General features: G+C 51.9%; 1 protein-coding gene across 1 annotated transcript in view; it reads left to right on the top strand.

Annotated features, from left to right (window-relative positions):
- Positions 1 to 13,056, top strand: part of COL6A1 (collagen type VI alpha 1 chain) — a 68,035-nt gene extending 54,979 nt beyond the window's left edge. Inside the window, exons 27-35 of the mRNA XM_026658007.2 lie at positions 848 to 883; positions 1,335 to 1,371; positions 3,336 to 3,344; positions 4,317 to 4,450; positions 6,734 to 6,843; positions 7,748 to 7,934; positions 8,376 to 8,550; positions 10,157 to 10,186; positions 11,134 to 13,056. Coding sequence (XP_026513792.1) covers positions 848 to 883; positions 1,335 to 1,371; positions 3,336 to 3,344; positions 4,317 to 4,450; positions 6,734 to 6,843; positions 7,748 to 7,934; positions 8,376 to 8,550; positions 10,157 to 10,186; positions 11,134 to 11,747 — 1,332 coding nt within the window. The 3' untranslated portion in view covers positions 11,748 to 13,056. The remainder of the gene's footprint in view (positions 1 to 847; positions 884 to 1,334; positions 1,372 to 3,335; positions 3,345 to 4,316; positions 4,451 to 6,733; positions 6,844 to 7,747; positions 7,935 to 8,375; positions 8,551 to 10,156; positions 10,187 to 11,133) is intronic.
- The last annotated feature ends 312 nt before the right edge of the window (positions 13,057 to 13,368 follow it).

Genomic DNA, 13,368 nt, shown 5'->3' with positions numbered 1-13,368 from the left:
CGGCGGCGCGGCGCTTGGCGGGGGCGGCGCGGGGCGCGGCGCTGGGGGGGGGTTCCGGCAGCGCGGTGCTCGGCAGGGGGGGCGGGCTCTGGCGGTGCGGCGCTCGGCGGGGGGGACTCGGCGGGGCAGCGCTTTTTTTTGCTGCTTGGGGCAGCCAAAAAGAACCGGCCCTGCTTGCAGTGCGGCCTGCGAGGTGGCATGGGGAGGTCAGCACTGTACCCCCGCATGGGGCTGATCTGCACAGCCTTGTCTCTCCTGTGTTTGTACAACAGGAGAGCTACTTCCCATTGGTGTTCCCACAGGAGCCCAGCCCTTGGGCAGGGAAGGCTAGCCAGTGACCTGCCCTGGGGTAGCGGGAGGGGCTGCTGCTGCTCAGCGGTCAGCCTCTGGCCACTGGCAGAGTGGTACCACCAGACTCGGAAGCATGCCCAGCCCTAGCTGGCCACTGGCTCTGATGTCAGGGGGAGAGAGAGGGTGCCATGGCTGTGACAGAGATGGAGGGGACATTCCCTCCTCCGCAGAAACTCCACTATTTTTAGCAGTGCGTTTCTGGCCTCGTCTGGCGAATGTGGATAAGGCTGGTGCATGGAAGCTGGGAGCTGCCACATTACGCAGCTGGAGTGGTTTGGGAAAGTGCTTCTGATGATTTACCTTATGGCTTGGCTCCATGGGCCTGCTCAGACAGGCAGATGGACCTGCTCAAAGCTCAGCTCCAGTGGCTGAGTCCTGGAAGCGACTCTACTTTTCCAGACTCTGCTCTGTGTTGTTTAACAGCAGATAGTCCGGAGGTAACTGCAGACAGCTTTGGCTCCTCTCTTACCCGTCTTTTCACTGCTTTGTTTGACAGGGACCTCCCGGACTCCCAGGGCCTCCAGGACCAGATGTGAGTGACACCGATTGTGTGCACCGCTTGCTTTCAGCTGCCCTGTGCTAGGGCTTGAGGGGAACCATATTCCTTTAGCAGGTTCTTAGACAGCAGCATGTGCAGGGCAAGTCCCCAGTAGGGCTGTATAAACTCCAGGACGTAGCCAGAAGGAGGCCAAACCCAGTTGTGTCTTCCTACCTGCATGCCCTCGCAGTAATTCCAATCGGTCTTTTCTACCAGTCTGAAGCCCTGTGTTTTGTTGGGCCCAGCCGTTCACGTAGATGTAAGGGCCTGGGTTTCCTCCCACTGAGGAGGACACAAGCATATACCTCACCCCCTAGTATCAATATGGGTTCCATGACATATGCCCGAAGTAATAGCACTGGCATCCTTTGACTGCGATTTCTCAGAGATTAATGCATTTTTAGTACACTGAGGCCCTTCAGCGTTTCTTTTCCTTTCTTTTCAGGAATGTGAAATTTTAGACATCATAATGAAAATGTGCTGTGAGTATCCCCCTCCTGGTCGGTCTGGGAAGGCAGGCAGCCTGCCAAGCCAGCTAGCCACCTGCAAGCCCTTGATCTGGGACTGGCTACTGGGTAGTGACCTGCCAGACAAGCTCATGCAACGGCTGGTGTTGCTGCAGGGAAACCCCTGTGGAAAAAGAGAAACTTTTTAAACAGATTCTTGCCTGAGATTTTTTTCACAGGTGAAAACCTGAGCAAAGCCCAGGGAAGCGTGGCGCATGCCCTGCTCCTGAGGGGCTGTGCTGCCCCATGAGGCCATGCTGCCCACCCCAGTGCACTGCAGAGCACAGCTCTGTTCCCCTGGGGTTGAAGGGAGCATGGGGCCAGTGTGTCTGTCTCTGGGTGGACCCTGCAGTTCAGAAGCCCTCCCCTGAGTAGGGGCATTGGCTGCAGAAACTCTGACAGTCCATGTGCTGCAACAGTAGAGCCCAAAGCCCATTTACTCAGCGCATTTCAGCTCGGAACCTCTCCTATGCCCAAAGCAGACTGAGAACTACCCCAGGATGGCAGGTCAGCCATCCTGGTGTGCCAGCCAGTCCCCTGACAGCACTGGGGTGTGAGGGCCCTGCTTTCAGTCCCTCATCCTCCACTCATCAGGGGCGGAGTGAAGTGGCACGGGTGGAAAATCTAGGCATCGCTACCTTGTCAAGGAGTCACCCACAGTGATACCAGCTTCTGCCACTTTTCACCCACAATGAACCATGGGACTAGTCACTGCAGAAGGGTCAGAGATGGAGAAGCAGGCACCATTCCCATCCAACATGCCAACTGACTGAGGGTTTGGCAACTCAGTCCTCTGGGGGGTCTAACACTATCTGCAGCTGGGAGAGCATCTGAAAATGCAGGCCCTCCATAAAGCAAGCCCTGTGCCACCCAGACTGTCAGGGCTTGATTTTTAATGCCTCGTGTGCAAAGGCATGTGTAATTTACACATACCACTTTTGCAACTGCATGTGCAAATCAGATAGTTGGTGGTGGCCAGTGAGACACATGCAAATACCTGAATTGCATGTGCAAACACTGAATTTGTGCGTGCTCCTAGTAACTGCACATACAAATTATGTGCACATCTCTGCATGTATTTTTGAATGCAGTCTTGCATCTGACTTTGAAAATCAAGCCCTTAATATTTTTCATTAAAAAAGGGAATTGAACGTCTCTTACTGTGACCACCGGGGAGCATGATGCTGTTTGCCCTGCATGCAGTGCTCAGTTAACCTGGCCAGCCGGGGAGCTGAGTTTGCACTCTGCACTCTGACTGACAATTACGTAATCTGTCTGGGTTTGTCCTTTATTTATGTTGTTTAAAGTAATAAATCACTGTATCTAGGAAAGAAACTTGGCCAAATAAATTGTTTCAAACCTTCTAATACCTAATGCATCCAACCCTGCAGAATGTGATAAGAGACGCTATCGACAGTGTTTGGGCAAGTTTTCAGTGCATGGTGACTGCATGGGGTTTTTAAATTTGAACTAACATTTCTCAGCCCGTATTTAGCACAGGTAAGCAGCATTCCTTGTACACAGTCTATTCTAAAACTTCCTCTTCTGTTTAGAAAATGATTGGCCAGTCCACCGAATCGCAGACATGTGTTTGGATACTTCCTGAAAGATTCTGTTTGGGTATCATCTGGTAGTAATATATTCTCCACGCACATTCCCTGAGGCTCGTCAATCTTTTCATTGAAACCCCTCTTGTCTAGCTGGTGCTGAGGCCTGATGCTGAACGTGTGCGTTCTGAACCTAGGAGATGTTTTTAAATGTACCACATGTGTGGGAAGCCTCCGTGAATGGAGACATTGTAATTTAGCTGTGTCCTTGTGTACATCACTCATGCTGTAATATTTCATGGCAGCTCTTGCAGTTGTACTGCCTGAGTTACTGGGTGGAAGAACATTCAGTTCACTCTGCTTTAACATTCTCTCTCTCTCCCTTTCTTCCAGCTTGCTGTGGTGAGTGTCACTTTACAAACTCTTTGGGAATGTTTCCTGGTTCTTTTGCTCGTTTCCATCCCACCTCCTTCCTGCTCCAGTACCCGAAGCCACAGTAACTAGCCAGGCAATTCAATCTGGTCGTGTCGAAAGAGCTCAGAGAACACAGCCTCAGAACCAAGCAGGAATTGTAGCAGGGAAAGCTTGAGGGCCTCCGGCACTCGCAATAAGGAGGCCAGAGTGCGTCTGGCTGTATCTCTAGAAGATAACTGTCCAGATGACCCATGGCCAGCAATGCTCTGGGAGACGTTTTCCCACCATTTCTGTACTGAAAGAGACAGTAAGAGAACTGAAAGAGTTCTGCACATGTTGTAAATCCAGATCTGCTGCCCCCTCCCCTCCCCTCTCCTCCCTTCCCTAGGATGAGGGAGTTGCCATTTCACTTCCCTTTACAATGTCTTGATGGAGTGGTTTAGGAACCCAAAGACACCAGGGGTGTGGGGGTGGCTGAGGAAAATTGTTTTCCAGTGGTGGAGCTTCCCCATCAAACCCAGATGGCCCAGTCAATCTGTAGGTGAGTCAGATTCAGGGGCTTGGAGGAGAGCTAGCTGAATCTGACTCACCCACAACCTACACCTCTGTCTCTTCTGAGCTAAGTAGCTGGAAGAAATGAGAATTGTAAGGGATCTGGTTAGTGCAGTTTGAGCTCTTTGAAATGTTGCCTGTGTGTTTAATAAGCTGGGTAGAGCATTTAAAGGTCAGGAGAGGCCGTGGGGAAATCAAAAGGAATAACTAGCTAACTAAATCTCCAATCCTACGTGTGGAGATTTTGCTGCTTGCTTTTGGGCTACATCTTCTCTGTTAGCAAAGCGAGCGTGTCACTATGGACTGACACCAGCTGTCACTCCACGGGCTCGTGCAAGCTGCACTAGGCTGTGTCAAAGCAGCCAGGCTGTCTAACCCACATCCCTCTGGGTCTGTGCTTTGCTGCAGAATGTAAATGCGGCCCCATCGACGTGCTCTTCGTGTTGGACAGCTCGGAGAGCATCGGCCTGCAGAACTTCCAGATTGCCAAGGATTTCATCATTAAAGTCATTGACAGGCTGAGCAAAGATGAGCGTGTGAAGGTGAGTTTTCAAGGGGACATGGACTGTGCGCACAGCGGCAGGTACAAATCTCCCTCCCACGCAGAATGGATGGACTGAGCCACCTCACACGGGGCAGAGACACACACCAGGCAAATGCTCCTCACTTGTATGCTGACAACATAAGGCTCAGTTGGTAAATAACATGTAACTACAGGGGGCTCCTGCCCAGCTGAGCAGAGCAGCGGCAGCGGAAGCTCCTAATACAACATACCAATCCTGCACTCTCCAGAACCCTTTGCCATGGGCTTGTCTTCCTTGCCTCAGAATAGCCAATTCTTAGGGGACTTGTTCTGAGGAACGCTCTCTGGGTGGCTGGATTAGATGAACGGGGAATTCCGTTCCAGCTCCCTTTGAGTCTATAAAGCTCCCTAGCTAATACACTTGTGGCCGAGATGTTCAAACATGGGTTCATGCAGTTAAGCTCCTAAGCCTACGTCCAGGTAAGTGCCGGGGCAGCGCCTGGGAGAGGAGTTTGGGAAGAGTGCTACTGTGCTGAAGCCACTCTCAGCCGCCACCGTGGCCTCTAGGAGATTGTGGCTGCCGAGTGGATGCAAAAACACTGTCCGAAGCTGCTCTAAGTTATGCTGGGGCCTGGCTAAGATTAAGGGAAGCACAAAGGTGGTTTATTGCCCTTCCCGGCCACCTCCATCTGTTCCTACACTGAGTCCAGCTGGAACAAAACGGAGAAGGATAGGAGGGAAGATCCCATTGCTGAGTATAGACCTGGACTTGTAACGGCGAGCCCTCTCCTCCCCAGAAGCAGGGGATGGGCCTGGAAGTGGGACCCTCCCTCCACTCATTCTGGGTCAGTGATGATGTGTAGGGGCTTTTTTAGCAGGCCACAGCATCTCTAGGCACTTCAGGCACAAAATAGGGTCTTTCTGAGCTGCCTATGGGCCCCGGGATGCATTACCCTCTCGCTAACATGTGGTTGACGATGTTTGTCACAGATCCACAGGGTCTGGTCCATGCCCCAGCCTGTAACCTGTGACCTGTTTAGTGTGCCAGGCCCTAAGGACCCACACAGTTCCATGGAGCAGGCCCTGGCCTCCACAGCTCTGAAACTGGGCCTTTGGGTGCCAGCAATCCTTGTTGCTCTCCGTGGCTCCCTGCAGTGAGTCCAGCCATGCCAGAGTCCTGCCAGAGGCTTGTTTCCCACCTCCTTTGGGCACAGGGCTCCCAGGGCCTATTTGCAGTGACACCAGGCAGCCCTCTCAAAACCAGGACACCATCTGTTGGGCACCTGGCTACAGAACCCAATGCTTAGCAGAGAGAAGCAAAGGTTAGACATCGTCCGTACTGACTAACGCCAGTGCTCCCTTGAGCCATGCAGCTGTAGGAACCATCTTGGTTTCCTTTCTCTGTCTCTTTGTCTGTCAGTTCCAGGTGAGGCCGGTGTCTCTCGGACACCCACAGCTGGCCTCTGCCAACCGACTCAGGCTTGTGGGGCTCAGGCTGCGGGGCTGTGTCACTGCTGGGTAGACTACCGGCCTCGGCTGGAGCCCAGGCTCTAGGACCCTGCAAGGTGGGAGGGTCCCAGAGCTCGGTCTCCAGCCCAATCCCGGAAGTCTACACAGCAGTGAAACCCGCAGCCCAAGCCCCACAGGCCCGAATCAGCTGGCACAGGCCAGCCGCGGGTTTTTCTTTGCGGTGTACATGTACCCTGAGAGCTCAGCTCTACACCTCTTTGTTCTCCGAACTCAGCTGGGCTGTGTTCCCATGTTCAGCTGCATCGGTAGCGAGGAGTTAATTGTCAGTCCTTGGGGTTCCCATTGTCTCTGGAGGGTTGTTGAGTCACACGTGCTGATTCCAGCCAGCCAGTCCTAGTGGCTCTGTGTCTCAAGTCCCTAGGCTGATCTCCCATGGCCTACGGAGAACACAAATTCTTTCCCCCCAATGGATGCCAAGGTAGGGGGGCCACTCACACGTCCCTGGAAAACCGGACATTCGGGGCCTTCCGGGAACAGCGTGGGCCTGCCCCTGTCCACTGGTGTGTCAGTGTGTGTACGCTCACCCTGTGGGGGGAGGGATTTTTAAGAGCCAGAGGGGGTGAAGTGGTGACCCCGTCCAATACCGGACAAAACCATGTCCTGTTTTGTCCCAGTACTGGAAGAGAAGAGGACTGTCCAGTTTAATATCGGACGAGCAGCTTCCCTGGGCCCAGGTGATAGGTACAGAGTCATGCCGATAACTCATACATATATGACAGAAAATTCCTGCCTTGATCACAACTTCCATTCATGTCTCACCATTGCTCAACAGTTTGAACCTGGGGATTCCCGAGTGGGTGTCGTACAGTACAGCCATGACAACACCCAGGAGCTGGTGGCTATGGGCGATGCCAACATTAACAACATCGGAGCCTTGAAGGAGTAAGTCTATAGGCCTGGGAGCTGGGCTTCAGTCAGCCGCTCAGAGACCAGTGCCAGTTACTGTCCTGCACGTAGCACTGCCTGGGTCCTGCATCACTGAGTCCTGCTGCTGTAATAAGCAGCAACATGCTAATTGCATCGTAACTGTGGGTGTGTCGCAGCCCTGTGTAGACGTACCCAGAGTCAGCAGCGGGGCTTTGGAGGGCCTGTCCCAATGTGCTGAGACGAGTGATGGTCAGAGGTGGGTGGCATGCTATTTCCTTCGCTCGTGCACAGTCTGTAGCGACTGTATTTCTCCTTAGCTCGGCCTGACAACACACCCAATCAATCCCATCCTGCAGTGAGCTCTGAGCGGTGTCCATCTCCACAAGTGCTCAGCTCTTCGTCATATCACAAGCCATTTACAAGAGATTATGCCCTTGGCTGGCATGTACGGACTACATAGGTCTATAAAGCCCTCTCAGTGGTGTGGATGCAAGGAGTTGTGCCAGTGGAGGCCAAACCCCTACTTGCTCTCCCAGATTAAGTGACTGGGTGTCTAAATGCATGCAGTGGTGAGAACAGAGTGTGGGTCCCCTCCAAGGGGATGCAAGCGCCTCATGTGTGCAAGTGGATTGCATCTGCTAGGTTGACTGACCAAGAACACCGCATTTGCTGGCAGACCTGTTCAACAGCAGAACAGTCCTTCCCACCTGGGAGCAGAAGTCTTTGCTTTCGCTGGTCATTTAGCCATGAAATATGAAGCAGCCCAGCAAACCCCTCTTGTCCTGTAATACCAGCTCATCAGCCACAAAAGCAGCTCATTCCCAGCTGTGAACTCATCTGACCTCTGAAGTTTTGGGGGGGAGGATTGTCTAGGACTAGGGCCTGTTCGCGCTGACCTCCCTTTGCCACTTGCTTGCAGGGCCGTGAAGAATCTGAACTGGATAGCGGGTGGCACCTACACTGGGGAAGCCCTTCAGTTCACCAAGGAGAAACTGCTGGCGCGGTTTGCCTCCGACAAGAGGGTGGCCATCGTCATCACAGACGGACGGTCTGACACGCTGCGGGACCTCACCCCGCTCTCCTCGCTCTGTGAAATCAACACCCAGGTAGGCGAGCCTGGGCCTGAGGCTAGCTGCCGCTTCCCGAGAAGGGAGGTCCCTAGAAGAAGAGGGCAGCCTTGCTCTGAGCAGTAGCGACTGTCTAGGCAGACGTGGTGCAGCTGACGCCTGCGCTCCTGGTGCCAGTGCACGCTAGCGCGAACCACCACGACAGGGAGAGTTAGTGTCAGTGCAACTGATGAGCACTTATCTATTAATCACGTCTACTGGTGTGTATGTGATGTGTGTGTTGGGATCACACCCCTCTTTCCTGCCTGTCTGCTGGTCATCTTCATTAGAAAACTCTTCATGTTCATATAGTTCATGCCACAGCTGGCCCAGTGGGAACCAGAGCCTGACTGAAGGCACCGGGGCACCACCGCAGTACAGAGAGACAGAGTGACAACCAACCCGTTAAACCCCAGTAACGAATCTGTGCTTGTCCTGTAGGTTGTTTCCCTGGGCATAGGTGACATCTTCCGAGCATCCCCTAACTCGGAGCAGCTCGGTGTCATTGCTTGTGAAGGCACATCCTACCGCCCGGGACTGTCTGTTCAAAGGGACAACTACGCTGAGCTGCTGGATGACACGTTCCTCCAGAACGTGACCTCATATATCTGCCGAGGTGGGTGACCATCCTCCACTGGCGTTGCTGTGACCCAGCTGAGCCTTGCTGTGGGATGGTGCCCACATGCTGCTTACCTGTCTGTAGTGTTGCTGGAGAGCCAGAAGTGACACGGGGGGCAATACACAATGGGAACTGGGGGGCTAATGGGGGAGGGGTGGTCACAGCCTGATTGTTTGGAGCGGTGGTGGCCCTGATCACGTCCCAGCTGATCATGTTCTCAGCTGTTATTCCGAAAGGGAGCAGCCTGTGTTCTGAAGTCAGGGGAACGGAGGCGATTCAGGAGTCAGATCAATGAGGGATTCTACCATTGTCTCGGACTTTGGGTAAATCAATAACAAGAATCTTTGGATGTTTCCAAATTGCCAGCCTCTCTCCAGCCAAGGGAGGTTTTAGCAGACAGTGGCCCTCTTACAATACACGACACTGGCAGGATGAGCACTGCAGTTAGACCCTGAGATTCAGAAGCACTTTCCAATTAGGTACCTGCCTTTTTGTGCCATCTGATGACTGTCTCATACATTCAAGCACAGGGGGGCCTCAAGCTAGTCAAGGCTCTAAGCGCTACCGCAGTACAAATAAGGCATCGCAGCACTGTGATTTACCAGTAAATCCGGCAATTACCTGCCCAAGTGCTGTCGAATGTGCCTACAGTTAATTGCAGGTTAAAAACACAGGCACAAAACTGGAGGCTGTGATAAAGTCCTCCCGGAAATCATGGTTGAAATGCCAGGGCCTTATGGTCCTTCCGTGCCCATTTGTTGATGGGGGCTGGTATTGGCCTACTCTAGACATCGGCTCTGCAGTCCAGGTACCCTAATGTGGATGTGGGGTTGGGGTGATCCTGTAATCTCTCTGCCGCCCTGAGACTTGGGACACCTCAGCCCCTCCTGAGACACATTTCTAGATCTAGTGGAGAGCTCCCGTCTCAAGACGAGGCCCTGCCCGCCACTCCCCCATCTGCTCTGACAATGCCCTCTCCCTAGTGCTAAGCTCCGGTAAGGCTGTTTCATTGGCACTGCCACCTGGTACGTACACAGCTAGACACACGCTTGGCTTCCTCTGGGAACAGAGGGAGCTGCACCTCGCAGCGTGGCCCCTCCCTGAATCATTCCTGGGCACCCAGCCTGTCCCTGAGGATCAGTCACTGCCACCTAGCCACAGGGACAAGCTGTGGTGTTCACTCTCCACCACCCAGACCTCCCGGATTTTACAGGGAGCAGAAGAACTGGAGCATCTAGCAGTGGTGCTGAGAGTCGCTTCCTGCATGCCCGTGAAATCCAGCATGGCACCGTGCAATCAAACGTGGGGTAACTGCCCTGGTGGCTCCACTATCATCAGGGAGAGCCATCCTGGGGCATCTGGCAATAGCACTGTGACTAATGGGCGTTGGGTGTGCTGCAGGGAGCCCCAGCCCTCTCCTGCGAATCTGGCTATCAATGCTGAGTACTGGGTGGAGCTCTGAGGGATGGTGCCCTGCATAGACTGAATGTTCTAATCCCGGGGTGCCATGAGGATACCATCGGCCTGGTGTCTAGACAAGAAATACCCTTCCTGAGTGAGGGGAATGATTTAAGGTGGTTTGTTTTGCTTGTTTCTCTTGCAGAGAAGAAATGTCCAGACTACAGCTGCACAAGTGAGTATTTCCGACTCGTGAGAGGCAGCCCAGGAAGGAGGGCATGTGGGGGCGCAGAGGTGGGGGCTTAGCACTGTACCGAGAATCTGAGATACAGTTTCTGAGTGGAGAGGACCACACAGTAGGATCTGTTTCTGAGTCCAAAAAATGAATCTAGGCTTGCCGGGCTGTACTGCTGGCCTGGATGGAGAGCACACAGTGGTGAGGAAGAGGCAACTAAGTCAACAGTAATAATGGAGGACTTCAACTATCCACAGACACGCTGGACAAATGACACAGTGGAGTAAGGGCTAGAGTAGACTGAATATTTGCCTCCAGAGCAGCTAGAACTCTGACTAGAGGGGCCATTCTTGGTTTAGTCCTAAGTGACACCCAGAAGTTGCTTCAAAAAGCAGGCATAGTTGAACCACGGAGTAATAATGACCACGGTGGAATTAAGTTTGGAATTCTTGGGGAGGGAAAGGTACCGAAATTAGCACAGTGACAGTAAACTTTAGAAAAGGGGATTTTTTTTTAATGTGGAGTTTAATCCAGAACACCCTAAAGCTAAAAGTAAGTAAAAAAAAATCCTTAGACTCAGCATGGAGGCTGCTAGATCAAACGAATCAGAGCCCCAGAAGGCATTCACACTCCTAGACAAAAAAGGAAGCAGGAGGGCAAGGAAAACAGCCTAGTGTGTTTAAATGACAAGGGACTATAGGTTTTTCAAGCAACATACAGACCTGAGAATCCACCCGAGAGAAGCCGATAGAAAAGAGCAAGATAAAGTGTGAGATGAAACTCAGGGAAGCATAGATTGAAGAGCATAGAGGCAAAGACTCCAAATTCATTGAGTCTTCAGTAGCAGGAAGCCAGAGACAACCAATGAGGCCACTGGACTCTGATGGGGAAGGGGAGCAATTAAGGAAGATAAGCCATGTAATAACAAAGAAACTTTCTCTATGCAGTCAACTTCACAGGGCCAGCTGACATCACTCTCTTGGTGGACAGCTCCACCAGCGTTGGGAGCCAGAACTTTGAGCTCACCAAGAAGTTTGTGAAGCGGCAGGTGGAGCGGTTCCTGACAGCGCACATGCCTTCGGAGGACTCTGTGCGCGTCTCCGTTGTCCAGTACAGCGGCAAGAACCAGCAGAGAACAGAGGCACCGTTTTTGCAGAACTACACAGAGATCGCCAAAATGATTGATGACATGGAGTTCCTTAATGATGCCACAGATGTCAGTGCCGCCCTCCGGTACGTCACCAACCTGTACCGGCAGTCTTCCCGGGTCGGCGCCAACAAAAGGGTACTGATCCTATCAGATGGCAACTCTCAAGGGATCACAAGAAATGACATAGAGAAGGCAGTGCAGGAGGCTCAGCGGGCGGACATTACGATATACGTGCTGGCGATAGGCAGCCAAGCCCACGAGTCCAACCTCCAGGCCCTTGTTACTGGGAAGACCAAAGAGCAAAATGTGGCCTATGAGGCGAACCATCTCTTCCGAATGCCTGACTACAACTCCCTGCTGCAAGGTGTCTTCTACCAAAAAGTCTCCAGGAAGGTCGCTACTGAGAATTGAGTGGCAGGGAGGACCTCCCGCAACCCAGAGGACAGGCTGTGTATGCTTTGCGTCTCTTAAAAATGAAAAAGTTAGCAATATTCTTGATGAACTTGTGTTTATATATAAAGCCATAGTGCCAGAGTCTGTCTGTGCACAACCCCCTGCCCCTGCTTGGAGCTCCCTTTTCATCCCCTTGGGTCTGAGTTGCCTTCCCCATCCTCTGAGTCCCCCCAGCAGACAAGCCCAGGGGCAGCCTAGCTACTAGCCTCCTGAACACATACAGACCCCTGGGGCGAATTAGACTGACGAGATGAAGACCACTAAGAACTTGCCCGGTTTTACAAGATTGATCACAGACTTTACATACCGATTTTTGGTTTTCTTTATTCAAATTAAAGCTCTTTGCTTGCCCCGTTCTCCAGGGGCCTCACCAATGCCGTGTTTAAGGTTAAACTTTAAAGTGCCAACATCTCTCTGACCAATAGACAGGTAGGATCATGGTCATGGCTGGCAGGTTTGTTTTACATCTCCTGCTCCAGTGGGGGACGAAAGGGCTTTAAAACCATCCTCAGCATTTTGGTGCCGGAGATGGGTCCAAAGTACAAACGGCTCTCAGTGCCATGGAGTTAGACTCTGTTCAGCACATCCATATCTCCCAGGGCAGTAGTGGAGGTGATGGAGCACAGCGCAGCACTGGCTGGCCCCCATCCACCCCCATCCATATCAATGGGATTCAACGGGGCATAAATCCAATCACATTGGACCTATTGACTTAAAAAGAGTTGGAGAATAGCCAGAGGGGAAAACAGTGGAAGAACAAGGTAACAGTGCTCCTGTGCTACCTAATGTCATTCCCATGTAACAAAGCTGTAAATCCCATCAGTGATCTTATGATCTGTTACGTTCCAAAGTATCCTTTAGAAAATCTGTCAAGGCACATTGTAGTATATACTGATGCAGAATCCAGTGATGTCAATGGAAAGATTCCCATTAGCTTCAGTGGGTTTGGGATCAGGCCCTATAAGATATGATAACAAGCTAAGGTGCTATCTCTACCTGGGTGATGTCTGCCCTATATGTTTACACGGTAATTGCCAAGACCACGCTAAAGATGTGGATTGGCTTGGAGAAGTTTCATTCAGTGTTCCCAGTGGTGCTCTTGCTATGAAATCATGTGTTTCAAAAAGAAATGCCGTTGATAACGTCAATGTTGCAGTCTATTTTACTCTGTAACCAAGATCCATTTTACCAGTTAGTTTTATTTTATGCCTGTTTTACTGAAATGTCTCCACGTCAAGAGTTTGTCCAAATAAATGGTTTTCCACAGTCCTGTTGGCAGGCTGTCTGTGTGTAAATGTAACCCAGGGAGATGGACTTAGCTTGGTGATTTCATAACTTGTGGAAGGAGCCACTACATGGAAAGTGTGGCTAACTCTCAGTACATCACACAAGAGCCTGTGGTGATCTATGAGTCTCTACAGAGCTGCGTGGGAACTCTGCATATGAATACAAGGGAAGGGAACCAGTGTTTATAGCTCACAAAAATGGTCTCTTGGATTTCCTGATTTCAGAAATGTTCCCAGTTCCATGTCCCAGGGATCTATTGGTCAATGTATTTCTTGCACACACAAATATTACA

The sequence above is a fragment of the Terrapene carolina genome, unplaced genomic scaffold (genome assembly GCF_002925995.2).
Source record: "Terrapene carolina triunguis isolate 2854851 unplaced genomic scaffold, T_m_triunguis-2.0 Scaffold380, whole genome shotgun sequence".
NCBI lineage: Eukaryota > Metazoa > Chordata > Testudines > Emydidae > Terrapene > Terrapene triunguis.
This window is presented reverse-complemented; position numbering and strand designations above follow the sequence as displayed.